The sequence below is a fragment of the Microcaecilia unicolor genome, chromosome 1 (assembly GCF_901765095.1).
Source record: "Microcaecilia unicolor chromosome 1, aMicUni1.1, whole genome shotgun sequence".
NCBI classification, from domain to species: Eukaryota; Metazoa; Chordata; class Amphibia; order Gymnophiona; family Siphonopidae; genus Microcaecilia; species Microcaecilia unicolor.
This window is the reverse complement of record NC_044031.1, coordinates 740058600-740075732: the sequence shown is the minus strand read 5'-3', so window position 1 is coordinate 740075732 and position 17133 is coordinate 740058600. Positions and strand designations below refer to the sequence as shown.

The window sequence follows — 17133 nt, the reverse complement described above, 5'->3', positions numbered from 1 at the left end:
AGTTCCCCAGGACCAAAGTCCACCACCCTAACCACTAGGATACTCCTCCACTAGCAACATTCCATGTAGAAGTCGGCCCTTGCAGATCACCAATGTGGCCGCGCAGGCTTCTGCTTCTGTGAGTCTGACGTCCTTCACAGAAACAGAAGCCTGCGCAGCCTTCTACATGGAATGTTGCTAGTGGAATAGCAACATTCCATGTAGAATCTCCAATAGTAGCAACATTCCATGTAGAAGTGGGAATTGAACTGAGTTCCCCAGGACCAAAGTCCACCACTCTAACTAACTACTAGGCCACTACTTACCAGTTAATTTGCGGGCTCTTGCAGTTGTATTACTACTTTTGTAATCCACTTTGTACCTCACAGTACTTAGACGAATATAAATCCCAGATTAGATTACATTAATCAGAAAATGATCCCAGCAATTTTCTCCAGCCACTCTATTGGTTCAGTTGTGGTCACATGCTACTGTAGAGTACTGAAACAAAACCTTTTATGCAACAGGGTACAAGGCTATGAACATGATTCATAATGCTTTAGAATTTATTCAGAGCATATAAACTATCAATATTTTCATACAGAATATGTATCAAATTTTAAAAAATTGCTACAAACTGGGTACTTATAAATTTAAATCCAAAGCCTTATTGGGTTATTAAATGTGTCTGTAGCAGCAGTACAAGGACATTGGTTTGCCCCTTATTCAACTAAGGGAGAACACCAAAGCTTCAGAATGATAAAGGGACCCTTTTGCAAAAATGCTTTAGGAGCTAATGCACGCCTAATACACAAAAAATGGAGCATTATATTAGGGAGCATTAGGGGCAGAAAGTGGGCATTTGTGCACAGATAATGCAGGAACCATTACCACCTACAAAACAGATGTTGGTAAGTGATCCTGCGGTAATTTTAAAAAATGGATGCATGCTAATGGCAACATTAGCACATGGCCATTAATGAAGAAAATAGAAAAAAAGCCATTTTACCGTAGGCTCAGTAAAAGGCATTAACCCAAGATCATGGGCTCTGTTTACTAAGGTGCACTAGCATTTTTAGCACACGCTAAAAATGCTAGCGCACCTACAGTGCATCTTAGTAAACAGGGCACTACATTTCATGTCTTAACAAATATTTCTCAACAGCCATACATCTGAAGTGGAGGTCAAGAATGAGCATCTGGTAGGAGGGTCACAAGTTGATGAGATGAGGAAAATGTAGTCATTTCCTTTTGGTTAAAATGATAGAACCACTCGAGCACCTGTCACATCATAATCTGCTAATATAGTAATGGCAAATGTTGCCGAGAACATTCTACTTTTGCTTCCGCTGTGGGTATAGGATGGGTTGATTCCGATTGTCAAAATTGATTAGCATTGCGTAAGTGGTTGCAGTTTGTGTGGTTCAGTTTACTATGGGGGACTATCCTTGGTAAATAAATAACATTGCAATTTAAAATACAGACTTTAAAAATATTCAGACTATGCTCGTTGAGTTATGGTGAACTAAGCAATAGTTCTCATTCCTGGAAACCGAAAAATATATAGGAAATGTCTAATTTAGATCTGTATATTTAAACACATGGCTCTACATAAACCCCTCCTGTCTCCCCTCCCCTCCTGCAACCACTATTGCTAATTCATTTGGTCTTCTGATATACAGGTTTTTTTTTCTTCTCAAGAAGCAAGAAGACATTTTCTTATTAACTGTAGAATCCCTTTTCAGAAGCAAGCTGCATGATCCCAACAGAATGCCATTCCTTCTCATTAACGGCTTTTGAGTACAGACGAGCCAAACAATTAAAAACCCAACATCCCTTAGGTATTTATAAATATGAAGGACTGATCCAATCTTTTTGGATCATTTTGATCATATTTTTGATATCCAGATGAATTGAAAAGTGAGTTTTTATTTGGCTTTTGTTTGATGGTATGGCTTTTCTCATTTGGTATTAGTCTAAACGTCTGTGTAAACTTAAGGCAGCATTCTTGTTTTTTTTTTAATTCTATGTGCAGCTGTGTCTCATGTGGAAATTGACAACATATTCTGCATTGGTCCGCTGCACTGATATGGCAAAAGGCTCAAAGGGGTGAAAGGTAAATGCCACCAAGCGCCGCACAGCATGGTTGATAGGGCGACCCAGCAGACCCGCTTGAATTTTAAACTTCAGAAGGCCAGAATCTCGGGCATAAAATCTAGGGGAAAACAAATCAACAAGAAATCAGTCCTAATCATTATTTTTTTTAACTCTACAGACTATAATGATATCTTACAGTAAAATCTGTTACTTTAATAAAACACTCCAAAATAAAAAAAAAAAAAAAAATTGATTCTGACTTCCAGGTCATATTATGCCATTACACCGTTACTCATACTGTAAATATGGAATAAAATTCAGGATGTTTTCTTTCTGAAGCAGATACTAGATAATACAATAGTTAATCTCTTAAAAGGTCAATGTCCCATCAAAATGCAGCAATGTTTTCCACATCCAATACACTCCAATAGATTATAATAAATTGCTTTTCCAAATAAAATACATTCCAGTGTGTAAAAAAATTTAAAGTAGATTAATTCTAATATACCTTGTTCTTTATTTGATCTACTTTGGTGAGGTTTACAGTGCACTTTTACCTCTCTAGCTAAGTAAGTTCTTTTACTAACAGACAGCACACATCCCCTATATCTTCCAATTCCTCTCCAGATCACGCCTCCCATTGTTCCGATCTCCCACCCCATTCCCGATGTCTGCTCTATAACTGCCCTCTCCCTATATCTGATTTCACCCTCTACATTAGCTGCCCCTTCCCTCCCTCTAGCAACATAATACTCGCCTCTCAATCCCTCCTTACACCATATCAAAAGCCCCCCCCCCCCCAATTCCCTGGAAATAGAATTCCACCTCGCCAATGTCCATACCCTACCTCTACTCCTGTCCTCTCTCGAGGAATCACTAGTGGAGATTCAGGGATTCTGGGTGGAAGCAGTCCCCCATCCATGCTGCCTGGGTTGGCGTTGTCCTCCATAATAGTGCCTCTGCTCCGTAGCAGTAGTCTGCAGGTAACACAGAACCTACTGTCATATGGAAAATGCAAAAACCTTACCGAACTAGGCAGCAGCGGAGGTGGAAAGCGGCCACCTGAAACACCTGAACCACCAATGACGGAAACAAAGAGAACCAAACATCATGGAGAAATTAGGTCTTACCTAATAATTTTCCCACAATTCCAGAACCTGTGGGATAGTTGTGTCCATCAATCAGAAGGTGGAAATAGAGAACCGAAAACTGAGCTGAGACATCTCTCTCTTGGCATCCAGTTCAGCTCCTCAGTATTTAGGTAGACAAGCAGTAAGGATAATACTCAGAATAAATACAACTTGTTAACCAAACACTAACAAATGTATAATCCTTTCTCATCTCTGTACAACTTGTAGAGAACAAGAGATATGCAAGAAGCACCATGCAAGGTGAGTCGTTATTTGGCCCATTACTTCACACCAACTAAATACCTCAGAAACCTCTGGTGGGCCTCTGGAATAGTGGGAATGATTTGATGCAAAGAAAATTATCATGTTAAGACCTAATTTATCCTTCCATTATGTAACTTCCCACTATTCCTGAACCTGTGGGATGCATAAAAGCAATCTCTAGAGTGGGTGGGATCCTGGTGCCGCCACCCTGAGGACCAAAGCCCCAAAACTGGCTTTTGAGCATACTGCAATATCCACCCTGTAATATTTGGCAAAAGTATGCAGTATATACCATGTTGCTGCAATGAGACAATAAGGTAGTCTCTGCCCAGGATGTTGCTAATACACCTCGTAGAATGAGCCCGCAAGGCCTGAGGAGCCTGATTCCCCACAAGCAAATAACCTGACACAATAGTCTCCTTCAGGAGTGTCAGCAGTGTCTTCTGTGGCTGATCTCAGTACCGCTGCGCATGAACTGGTGGCTCCGCAATTCCTCCCTGTGGAAGGGGTGCCTTGGCACCTCCACAGTCGATGGTGGTGGTCACAAATGCGAGTCTCTCGGACTGGAGAGCCCTTTGCCTCCATCTATGGGTCAGTGGATGACACAAGGGACGGTGTAGCCGATCTCCCGCCTGGACCTGCTTTTGGTGCTGTTCGTCTTCTAGCCTTTCAGGACACATTGCTGGCCAGGCAGTGCTTATGCCATCGGAGAAGGCCGCAGGGCGTGAAAGGATCAGAGCCGATATCAGGAGAAAAGAGAGGTCTGTGCCGGCAAAAAGGTGCGCATTCCTGCCATTTTAGCACGGGAAAAGGCTGCTTGGGGAAGGGGAACTTCAGTGCTTCCCTCCCCAGAATTTGAATACGCCACTACACAGTCCCGCTGCAGAGTGTCCCGCAGCGGGAACAGTTTTCAAACGCCAGCGTCGCCCACACTAAAGCACAGTACCCCCGTGCTGAAAAAGCAGGGACTCACCGAACAGCAGGTCTCTCCGGAGGAGAAACTGAGTCCCACTGACACAGCAGTCTGCTGCCTAACTGGCACACATACTGAAAGCACAGCACTAAGACAGGAAAACCCTGTACTGCCCGGTCCTGCCAGAAATCTTCTGTTTTTTGTTTTTTTTTAACACCGAATGAAGGCAAAGCAGCTCTCTTGGGGTTTTTTTTTTTACTGGTGAGGAAGGCTAGAGCTCTAAAGACCAGGAGGCAAGGGGGAAAAGGATGAAGCAGAGACCCAGAAGACTGAGTATGCCCCCAAAGTCGACACCACCAGCCAGACAACACTAAACTCAACTGACCCACAGGCCCCAGGAGTATCCCCAACAGACAAATCCAGAAGCTGTTGAAGAGCCGTCCACCACCTGCTGGAGATATAGATGTACTGAGGTGAAGGAGGAGCTGGCCGTCTGGTATCACTGCCTTCAGCTTTGTAATATCTATCTCCACCTGCTGGTAGATGGACACAACCCACCAGTTCTTGGATTCATCTGCTGCATACGCTAAGGAACATATGATTCTAAATAATGTGTTAGTTGTTGTGCCACTAGTTGTTGTGCCAATTTTGTAAAAAGGGTACTGGCAACAGGCCTATAATTTGGTGGTTCTTTCAATTCAAAAGTCCAAGAGAGTAGAGAATGAAACAAATGACGATCAGTCATGGGGAAATCGATCTGATTTCACTAGTGCTTTTAATAAACATGAATAATTTGTTTTATCCTCTATTCTCTCCTGAACTTTTGTTGTACGCACGTACAGATTTTCTCCTGATTTTCTGGTTCTTTAATTCACCAGATTGATTCTTCAAAATAAGTCAATAGAATTTCTCCTAGTCGCTGGGGAAATAATCTTTCTCAAGTAGTTCAATCATTAAAGTCAGTAACCAAAGAGCAAAATCAGGGGGTGGAGATTTAAAAAATTAAGCAGGGCAAATGTCTAACAAACAATGTGATTCTGACAATAGCTTCAGTGAGTTTTGAATATCTTTAATCGTCACTAGAAGAAATTCTGCCCATATCCTGTCTCCTAGAGTACCCCGTTTAGAAGTTAATTTAACTACATTATTTTCTAAATCATCAAAAGAATGCAGAATATATAACATATAGCATTGTAAATTATAAAAATACTCAGTCTAGGTACAGAACAGCAGATCTACATGAAAATAATTAGATAATCCATATAAAGTAAAAACAAAATACAACAATAAAGAGGTTAGGGAAGAGAAAAATATCAAGCAATCTAATAGAATCATATATGATCATAGGAAATTCAGCGTATACCTCAAAGAACTTTGATGAAGAATCTCCCCTTAATGGTGTTAAAAAAGAAAAAAAAAAGAAAGAGTTTACAGAATAGTTTCTCCAAATCTTAAGTTTTAATGTCAGATTTTAAAAGGGATAAACACCCTTTTAATAAGAGAAATTTTGAGTGTGTGTATTTACCAGTGTGCAAATTTAGGAACATGTTTCTAGTAAAGCATGATTTTGCAATAACCTACAATTAGTAACTGAGAAACCAAAACCCTGTGGTATAATGGGATTTCTGAGTTGTCCCAACTTCCACTTTTCTCAACACAAGATGCTGTTGAATCAAAAAGCCTATGACACTTGAGATTTCTTCTTCCACTGCAAAAAAAAAAAAAAACTGAAATCTTATGTGACTAGCTGTGTACCCTACACAATCCCATGTTTTAAGGGGACCAAATTATTTTATGCAGATGATCATGAACATAGTTTTAAGACCTGAGTGATGTTATAGCTCGGAAGTTGCAGGTTTGTGCTAGTTCAACCCTTCTGTGTGTTAATCTTCATCAGAGAGAAAAGAAACATGCTCGACCACGCATCTATCACCTAGTAACCTCAATGTCTCCAAAATCACTGCCTAATATTGCACAACTTGTATATCTAAACTTGTAACTCGCCTTAAATTCTGATTTAGAAAAGGTGAAGATTTAAATCTCCGATCCAAATCTCTCTATATAAAAGGCAAAACCAACGTTCTATGAAGCCTCCAGCCGGAAGTGTGAAGGGGGCGAGATATCCGGTTTCCCTATGAGTGTCTGCCCTGCCCTCTCTGTAACACAGTCAGTGAAGGAAAACAGCAGAGCACGAAATCAAATCGCTGGCTCTGTAACAGTGAAGGACTCAGAGGGGGGAGGGGGAGAGAGGCCAGAGGGCAGGGACACACACACTCCCACATGCACACAGAAGAAAACATTGCTAGCCCCCGTTTCATTTGCATCAGAAACGGGGCTTTTTTTTTACTAGTATACAATAGAACATAGTACAGATCTCTCTATATAAAAAGCAACACCAACGTTCTATGAAGCCTCCAGCCGGAAGTGTGAAGGGGGCGAGATATCCGGTTTCCCTATGAGTGTCTGCCCCGCCCTCTCTGTAACACAGTCAGTGAAGGCAAACAGCAGAGCACGAAATCAAATCGCTGGCTCTGTAACAGTGAAGGACTCAGAGGGGGGAGGGGAGAGAGGCCAGAGGGCACGGACACACACACTCCCACATGCACACAGAAGAAAACATTGCTAGCCCCCGTTTCATTTGCATCAGAAACGGGGCTTTTTTTTTACTAGTATACAATAGAACATAGTACAGATCTCTCTATATAAAAAGCAACACCAACGTTCTATGAAGCCTCCAGCCGGAAGTGTGAAGGGGGTGAGATATCCGGTTTCCCTATGAGTGTCTGCCCTGCCCTCTCTGTAACACAGTCAGTGAAGGAAATCGCTGGCTCTGTAACAGTGAAGGACTCAGAGGGGGGAGGGGAGAGAGGCCAGAGGGCAGGGACACACACACTCCCACATGCACACAGAAGAAAACATTGCTAGCCCCCGTTTCATTTGCATCAGAAACGGGGCTTTTATACTAGTCACTAAATAAAAGAGAAAAAAAGAAAGCAGTTTTTGCAACATCATGGTCTACAGAAGACTTCATTCCCATTTATCTTTCATTTCTTTTCTTAGCCTTTGTAAATTTGTCTTTTAGACCTTTTATTTCAATGCCCAGGCTCCTCATTTTGCTCAAATAATCTGTTTGCTTCTCTCAGGATGTTCAATGTTCTACCCGGAGTGTCAATTACGGCCGAGGATATGTTTAGCATAGCTCAATTATTTTTATTCGGTACTACAGCCCTACAGATTAGAAACCTAACACAAAATAGGTAATGCAGCAAGAGCAACTTCATTTCTTGCGGTATTCTGTCTAAACTAATTCCTCTTACAAAAAAAAAGTAAGAACACAGACATATTTTTTTAAGTCATGGCCAGCACTCTGCAAATACATTTCCAATTCAAGGTAATTTACCATATGCAAGACAAATTCTCTGCAATTTTAGGTAATGCCAGGTTGCTGTTTTTTTTTTAATCCGTTTAAAAACTGCTCAGAAATCAGAGGCCATTTTCAATGCTGTTTCCATGGACTCTCATTCCTCAGATAAATTAAGACGGAACGAAATGCACGACTTTTGTCAACAAAACAGTGAGACAGAAGAGAGCCTTTCAAATTTCCATAGCATTTCAATTCATAATGAGAGAGATTTTCCCTGTGCTCTTTTATTCCTTAAAATGTGTTTTCAAATCAGTTATCCTCTTTACTACTAATCTCTTTTCCCTTTAAAAAAACAGAGCGAGCGTGCCACATACTGGAAAAGTGCAGCTGCCAAATGGCTGTAAAATCCTGTTTTCTTCTCGTAGACTCTCGTATTTTACTTTAGCTGATCCTCTTAATCTCAAAGCTTGGTCAGGGCAATCGAAGCAGTTTAGTGTGCCTACAAAAGCCATCTCTCCTTTTCCAAACAATTACCGTTGTACTGCCTTTTGTCAAGAAAAAGATGTCTTTTAAGGTAACAAAGGAATACATTTTATTCTGGAAAATGTAAATACATCAGAACAAGCGTTCCTTAAATGGGATTTCAAATCACATCACATAACGTTTTGCTTTTCATTAAAGGAAACATGCAATGTACTACTATTACATGGTTTTTTTGAAGCTACACCTGGCAAAAATACACAATTTTGTTGAGAGAGATTTTTTATCCAGGTTTTTTAAAAGAATAATTTATTTCTTTTTTGTTACATTTGTACCCCGCACTTTCCCACTCATGGCAGGCTCTATGCGGCAGGCAATGGAGGGTTAAGTGACTTGCCCAGAGTCACAAGGAGCTGCCTGTGCCGGGAATCGAACTCAGTTCCTCAGTTCCCCAGGACCAAAGTCCACCACCCTAACCACTAGGCCACTCCTCCGCTGCATTGTAAGGACTGAAAAAAAAAACAGCGTCATCTGGCCAGGTCAGAAATGACAATTGTCTCATGTCAGAAGGAAGGAGAAAAGATAAAAATTGAAAACTTTTCCTGTGCTCATTTTTGAAAGTGTCCAATACAAGTGTAGATGAGTACCTTCCGCTTTGACCGATATACTCACATCACCCCTCTCCGCAAGTCACTTCACTGGCTTCTGATCAGACACCGCATACAGTTCAAGCTTCTCCTACTAACCTACAAATGCACTCGATCTGCAGCCCCTCCCTACCTCTCTACCCTCATCTCCCTCTATGTTCCTACCCGTAACCTCCGCGTAACCCTAGTAGCGCTCTAGAAATGTTAAGTAGTAGTAGTAGTAGTAGTAGTATCAGGTATCGTGATGCTCCAGTTCAGTGTGCTACAACCTATTACACTTCCCTTTAACTCTTCTTCCATGGTTTCTCAGAGACCAAATCACCAAAAGCCTCCAGTTGGTGTTCTGACCTACGAGGAGTATTAGGGTGGTCAGCAAGGGCAACTAAACCTACTGCCTCATTTACTAATGTAGGTTAATGCAATTTAATTAAGACGTACATTTGAATGAAATGCATAGTTAGTGCCTAAATGCAACAGTTATGTACATACTTTACATTATTCTTTAAGTTAGCTACGCATGTTGGCTCAACCTCTGCAGAAAAACAACCTTTGCAGAAAGAAACAAGAGAACAGTTCTCCAAGAGTCTCAGGTCAGAACAGCAAAACAGCAGAGGAAACACAAGTAACACACCCTCTGTGCTAGACGTGTTGCAAAATCGTTTACTGTAGGTGGAGCTAGACTCGACATAAGTTGTGCTTCAGGAGTCTGAAAAGATTAGTCAATACGTTATCCAAAAAAACTGATGAGATCACAATCCAGGATTTAAAGTTCTTCAAATTGTGATTCCTTAGGAACAAGCAGGCAACTAGAACTATAAACCAGCACCCCTCAGCAAATAAAATGGTTAGAAAATACCTTTATGGAGTACCGAAACTTCCTGACTTGAATGCTCCATCCGTACCTTCCCCTTTGAATGCCTCCCTTAAAGTGCACATCAGGCACTTAAAATTTAGGCACCTCTTATAGAATGACGGGGTAACTGGTTAACACATATTAGTAAATAAGGTAGTGAATGGGGATGGGGACCTGTGGTAAACCGTGCCTGCGACGTGGTAAAACAAAACACAAAAAACCACAATTACCGTTCCCGCGGGTCCTACATCTCTGTCTGCCTGCTTTCCTCCCTCGCTCCCCCCTTGTAGTTCTACCTTATGCATCCGATAGCAATCTCCACAGGTCTGCTCCGGGGCCTTCCCTCTGCCAGGCAGGCCTGTGGAGATCGTCTTCAGCTCCATAACAGCTACTGTGGTGGGGGGGGGGGGGGGGGGGGGGAGGAAGACAAAATGCCGGACCTGTGGGAAGGATGCTGGAGGGGACTGCTCGACCCGCAAAGAGGGAAAAAGGGATTTGCTATAGGGAAGGGAGGGGGCTGATGGACCCGCAAGGCAGGGCTGGAGGCAAGGGAAGGGAGGGAGGTGCTGGACTCATGGGCACGCTGCCGGTTACCGCCAAGAATGCCCCCCAAACTACCGTGAGATTCGGCGCACGCCAAACTCAGAATTACTGCTGGGCACACGTACTACCCCAGCGGTAGTACCGACTGGGAGCATGCTACCCGCGCATTTGCCCTCCCACGCCTTTGTGAAAGGGCCCCTAAAGGCAGCCAAATTCCATGACCTCTTCTTCAGCATCATCAGTCAGTACCTTCAGGGAAAATTTCTGAGATGAACGGCCAAAGAAAATTCCTCTCATAAAAGAGTTTTACAGGGGACAGGGGATAAACTACTGCTTCTCCTTAACACTATCTTCCTCTGGTTCTGCAAAACTCTAGGGGGTCATTATATTAAACCTTATAAACAATCCATTGTGATGGCAAATATTTGGTCCACTTACATACAGTGCCATAACAATAAGAGGAATTTTATAACGGGTTGCCCAGGTTGCAAGGTCAAGACATGTTTCTGTCATGGAAATACAGTGGTCCATTTTTCTTAACGAAAGGGAGGGGGCTTATATCTTTGGAACCCCTGGTCCAATTTGGCCTACTTTTGAACTCGTTGTGTCTTTTAGCAGTTTTTTCCTCATGCTAAGTTTCAATCCATTCCAAGTACCGGTGTTTGGGGGGGGGGGGGGGGGGTGAAAGCAGTGTAGTTACCCTGGGTCTCCATACCTGCCTAAATCTGAAGAAAATGCAGCCTACTGATGGGCTTTGGGGTTCCCTTTTAAATTTCGGTCCTGGACCCCAGCATGTAACAATAGCCATGTCCATTCCATTCTTTTAACCCCAGAGAGACGACCAGACACACGCACATTCTGGACCCCTGTTAACTCTTTCCAACTTCCTTTAGGATGGAAAGAATAAAAAGGTCTACAATACAAGGCCTCTGTCATCACCTATTGCCAACATTACAATCACTTGTCATACTAACAAGATCTCTGTGAGGAGGCTCCAGTAAGGCAGCCATGTTCAAGTAGCCCACTGGGTGCAGAATGTCCACAATCCTTGTTGCAGGAGTTTTTGGATTACTAGATTTGGGAACATAGTAATGGGTAAGAGGGGATCTGATGAGAATTTCAGAGTATCTGCTAGATATTTCTCTAACATCTATATATATAAAACTCACCCTCAACGTTCTATTGTCTGCTGACGTCACTGAAGCCAAGGTTCGTATGTTCGAAGCTCTGAAGCCGCGAAAATCACAGTCTCTGGGCCCCGCCCTCGCGTCAAACGTTATGATGTTGAGGGCGGAGCACATTCTCACCTCCAACGTTCTTACTCAGGCCACAAACTCCGGATTTTCACACTGTAGCTCTGCTCCGCCCTCGCGTCAAAACGCGACGGCGTCGAGGGCGGGGCACGAAAACCGCCACCCACACAGAGCTACAACGGAAACAGCAGCGGTGCACGCCACCAACCAGGTAAAACCGCGACGAGCCATGCAGCCATGAAACCCTTGCTAGCGCCCGTTTCATTGCTCTCAGAAACGGGCCTTTGTTTACTAGTATTATATAATACAGTTGACAGACTGAAGAAAGCTACTAAAAAGCAAGCTTATCTCTCATCACACATGTTTAAAAGAGTGATATCAAACCACTTCTGTTGCTGGGCTAATCTTTGGAAGCCTGATAAACAATTGCTGTTGTTATTTTCCTCTTATACCTTAACTCTGGCTGTATTACTGATGCATGGCTTTGATCATTGTCAACCTCTCCTTACCTTTGATTCAATTTTATCCCTATTGATGTTCGGCAGTTATACCAGTTAATTACTCTGTACCTCATTCTGAGTCCTCTTGTAGCAGAGAAACTCACATGTTCTTATATTAAATGAACAAAGAGAAATGCTTGTATATTTAATGGAAATAATAATAAAACATCTACTTATATTCTGCATGTACCTATTACAAGTTCAACGTGGATTACAATCAGAGACGAGGTCAGTTACCCTGTAACTACAACGTTATTACAGATTTATCAAGTCATCAAGCAGAAAAAGCAACAATATTTTAGATGCATATTTCAAAATAAAGCTGTATTTAAGTCTTTCTTAAAAAGAACATAATCTGATTCCAAAGTTATTTTTATAGATAATGAATTCCATGTATTTACTGCCAAATATGAAAAAGAAGAGACAAAAATGTTTCATGATTTCATACCTCTCGGACTTGGAAAAATCAACTTTAGTTGATTTCTAGAAGATTGTTTTGATTTTTGACCTGTAATATGAATCAAGTCATTCATATAAAGAGGAACTATACCATGAATGATCTTAAATATTAGGCAACACATTGTTCTGGCCTCTATAGTAAGCCAGTATGATTCAATATGTGAGCAACCTATCAAATTTAGGGGTCCTTTTACTAAGCCACACTTTTTGCAGCGTGGGTTTTCTGTGAGCTCCAGCCACTTTTTACCACAGTTGTAAAAATACTTGTTTTCAATGGAGGCAGTAATTGGCCATGTGCTAATAAAAACATTGGTGCACAGCCATTTACTGCCTGAGACCCTTACCGCCTCCTATTTAGCAGGCGGTAAGGGCTCATGCGCTATTCACGCACTGCACAGCCACGGCAATAGTGCTGCTTTCCCACACACTATCCAAGAAGTAACCCTACTTCCCTTTAGTAAAAGGAACCCTTAGTGAAATGCTAAGCGAATGACAGTATTCTGTATTGCTTGTAACTTCTTTTGTATTGTCTGAACAACCCAAATATGTGATGTTGCAGTAATCCAACTTTGACAACAAAAGTGCCTGAACTATTAGGGCCCTTTTACTAAGCCGCGTAGGCATGTACACGTGTCCTATACGAGTCAATTTTGAGTTGGTGGCCGGGTGGTAATTTTGTTTTTTACGCGTGTCCGCGACACGCACCGGAAAATAATTTTTATTTTCCTGTACGCGGCGGAAACTGGGCAGTAATCATCATTCCACGCGCATAGACGATTACTGCATGGTTTCCATGTAAGACCTTACCGCTAAGTCAATGGATGGCGGTAAGGTCTCAGACCCAAAATGGACACGTGCCAATTTTTATTTTGCAGCACATCCATTTTTGGCAAAAAAGTTTAAAAAGGCCTTAGTCTTCTGAGAGAGGGTCTCAGGATGGTATGGTAAAGGAAAAGAAATGATCAGATAAGATACAATTTCTCCTTCTTTGCCGTCTGGGGTCTTACCAACCTGAATGAATCGGATGTACTGAAGCAGGTTCACTGTGTGGGGGAAGACAAAGCCCTCCATATGACAACTCGCCTAAAGTCTGAGCAGGCCCTGGCCAGCATGTCCAACCAGTAATATTTCAGAAATGGAGCGACAAGCACATCAACGCCCTGCAAATATCATTCAGAGAGACCGCCGGGCCTTTGCCCAGGAGGTCGCCTGCACCTGAGTTCAGTGTACCCCGAACCCAGGAGGCAGCCTCAGTGACCGCCTTGATTTATCTCACAATGGAGGCCTTACACCTCCTCAATCACATGGAATGGAGAAACCACTTTAGGAAGAAGGAAGGAAGTGTGTGAATGTACACCAAATCTTCAAAAAAAGAAAGATACAGTTCCTGACTAGATAGAGCCTGCAGCTCCAAAACTCAGGAAACCAGGTGTACAAGATAAGGATGCCGTGCAATCTTGCACAAAATCCTATTAAAGGCCACAGCAGAAAGAAATACAGAGGCTCCTCCATAGGCCCTAGCTGTACGAAGGCATCTATCCTCTGTGAAGCCTGTTTCCTCTTGCAACTGAAGAACCACCCCAACTTGGCACTGAAGCTTGTAACCATCTGGCTGAACACTGAAGTGATGCAAGCTCATTTATGGTGAAAGAGATACAACCTGCCCTCTACCCAAGGTAATCGCAACAAGGAAAACCGTCTACAAAGTGAGGTTCTTAATCAAAGCCAACATCAATGATTCAAAAGGGACCCCGGAGAGCACAGTGAGCTTAGATTGTAAGCTCTTTGAGCAGGAACTGTCTTTCTTCTATGTTTGTGCAGCGCTGCGTACGCCTTGTAGCGCTACAGAAATGCTAACTAGTAGTAGTAGACCAAATTTACTGAGGAAAAGGAGGGCTGCACTGGGGAATGCATGTGTATGATCCCTTTCAAAAACCGGGCCACATCCCCATCTGCAGCCAGAGAGAGGCCCATAACCTTGCCTCGAAAACTGGAGAGAGAAGACACCTGAACTCTGAAAGAGTTCAGTTCTAGGCCCTGGTCCAGACCCTGCTGTAAGAAGCCCTTCATTTTCCAGGGATTTACAAACTGTCCAGCACACAAGCCCTCAAAACCTTCCATACCCATAAACAGGCCAGGGAAATGGAAGACTTAAGCAAAGCAGAAATAACAGCGAGCAGAACTCCTGACTCACTAAGTGCCACCTCTCAAGGGCCAAACCATAAGCCAGAAGGGATCCAGATCATCCTGGCCTATCTGAGGAGACCGTGACCTCTGGGCAGAGGGAGCTGATCAGCCACCAACATATGCACAAGATCCACATACCATGGCCTGTGAGGCCAATCCGGAGCCATCAGGTGTACAAGATGAGGATGCTGTGCAATCCTGCACAATAGCCAGCCTATTAGAGGCCACAGCAGAAAGATATAAAGAGGCTCCTCCATAGGACATGGCTGTATGAAGGAATCTATCCTCTGTGAGGCCTGTTTCCTCTTGCAGCTGAAGAACTACCTCACCTTGGCACTGAACCTTGTAAACATCAGGTTGAACACTGGTGCACCCCACTAGCCCCAACTCCCACTCCCCTGGATCTAAGAGACAGAAGCTGAGGAAGTCCACCTGGACATTGGCCTTGCTCATGATATGGACCACTGAGAGGGCCTGCAGATGCACTTCTGCCCAATGGCAGATGATTATTTCTTCCAATGCCATTGTCTGCTCCTTTTATTGCCTTGCTTGTTGATATATGCTATCACCACGGAACTGTCCACCATAACTTGGACCACCTTCCCCCAGACTAGAAAGAGGAACTCCAACAATGCCAAATCTCCAGGTGGTTGATTGACCAGGAATCTTCCATAGGGGACCAAGTCCCCTGCGCCATCAAACCCAGGCAGTTGGGTTCCCACCTGAGGAGTCTCACAATGATGGTGACCACCACCCACTCTAGTGATTCTAGCAAGGTCCATCAAAGGAGATGGCCGGGACTGTCCATGGTCTTGGCCAGGAGCAGTAACCAGTGATCAAAGTCTTGAGAGACCAGGGCCTAGCTGGACAAGAGGGCAAACTGCGGGGGCCACATATGTGCTCAGGTCAAAGGCACCACTTCCAAAATCATTGCCATAAAGTCCAAGAGCTACAGATAATCCCACACCCTGGGAACTGATAGCTCACACAACCTAAGCTTCTGGGCCTCAAAGTCTGGCCGCCCGTCCTTTGGGAGGGAAACCATCACCTGGGCCATGTCGAATCAGACTCCCAGGTATTTTAGGACTTGGGTAGGAAGAACATAACTCTTAATCCAATTCACCACCCAGCCCAGACTCTCTAGGAGGGAAATGACCTGAGAGGTCATCAAGCTGGTCACCGACTCCAAGTCGGCTTGGATCAGCCAACTGTCCAGATAAGAATGAACCCAAATTCTTAGGTGCCTCAAATGCACTACCACCGCCATCACCACTACCACTATCACCTTGGAAAAGGCGTGGGGAGCTGTGGTCAGCCCAAATGGAAGGGTCAGAAACCGATAATGGCACTCCAGCACACAGAAGCAGAGCTACCATTTGTGATGTTCCATGATGGGGATGGACAGATAGGCCTCTGAGAGGTCCAAGGAAGTCAAAACTCACCCAGACACACTAAGGCAATCACAGAGCAGAGAGTATACATGTGGAAATGCTTCACTAGGAGACAATCACCCCTTTCGAGGTCCAGGATGGGACAAAAAAAAAAAGCCTCCCTTCTTTGAGACCACAAAATAAACAGAATAACATTCCTAGCACCAATCCTACTACTACTACTATTAAACATTTCTATACTGCTACTAGACTTACGCAGCGCTGTACAAATTAACATGAAAAGACAGTCCCTGCTCAACAGAGCTTACAATCTAAATTGGATAGACGAACAGACAGCTAGGGGTGGGGAAATTGCAGTGGTAGGGGTGATAAGTGAGGGTGTTGAGTAAGAGAGTCATGGTTAGGAGTCGAAAGCAGTAGTAGTGCTGGGATGGGCTCCACCACTCCCAGCTTGAGACGATGCAGCATAGTGAAGCGACAGACTGATGCTTTAGCTCCAAGCCACAGGGGGATACCATGAAGGTGTCTGGGAAGAGGCGAGACAGCTCCAGGGCATTACCTTGCCCTGAAGCTATCATCTCTAGAACCCACTAATCTGAAGTAATGAGAGCTGCTCCCTACCGGAACCACTGAGGGGTCTGGCACACCCTTATTGGGTAGGCCTGGAACTTCCAGGCCCATCAGAGGAACCTGAATCTCCAGACCTTTTGGGGCCACAAAAGGAGCCCTGCTTCTGAAGCCTAGGCTGTTGAGTGTCAATCCAACTGGAACCATCCTAGCCAAGTACTAGCAGCTTCAATGACCTCCAACCCCGCCCCCCCCCCCCCCCCCCCCCCCCCACCCCAGACTGTCGAAGGAGAAGCAGATAGAGCTGGCAGCTGCGCTCAGATGCTGGCTCTTGTAGATAGCACAGTATCTCCCAGCAGGCATGCCCAGCTATGTGGTGTCTCTGCTGTCCTCCTGGCTCACCTATGCTCTGTGGTTTTTTTTTTGTTTTTTAAGCTGCAAAGCACACTTTTTTGTATCTCAATTAGCTTTATTCCAAACAGGGTATACGGGCAACAAGGGGTTGG

The 17133-nt window shown here is 43.7% G+C and overlaps 1 protein-coding gene across 2 annotated transcripts in view; it reads right to left on the bottom strand.

Moving 5' to 3' along the window:
• Positions 1-549: 549 nt before the first annotated feature.
• DET1 (DET1 partner of COP1 E3 ubiquitin ligase) overlaps positions 550-17133 on the bottom strand; it is a 79707-nt gene continuing 63123 nt past the window's right edge. The window contains exons 5-6 of one of the 2 annotated variants that reach the window (XR_003940343.1): positions 1591-2194; positions 550-1553 (exon numbers count right to left, since the gene is read on the bottom strand). Coding sequence is in view for 1 of the 2 variants with exons in the window: in XM_030189705.1 (XP_030045565.1) it covers positions 2005-2194 (190 nt within the window). In the remaining variant the exon portion in view is untranslated. Of the gene's footprint in view, positions 2195-17133 lie in introns of both variants that reach the window. The other variant, XM_030189705.1, reaches the window with a different exon arrangement.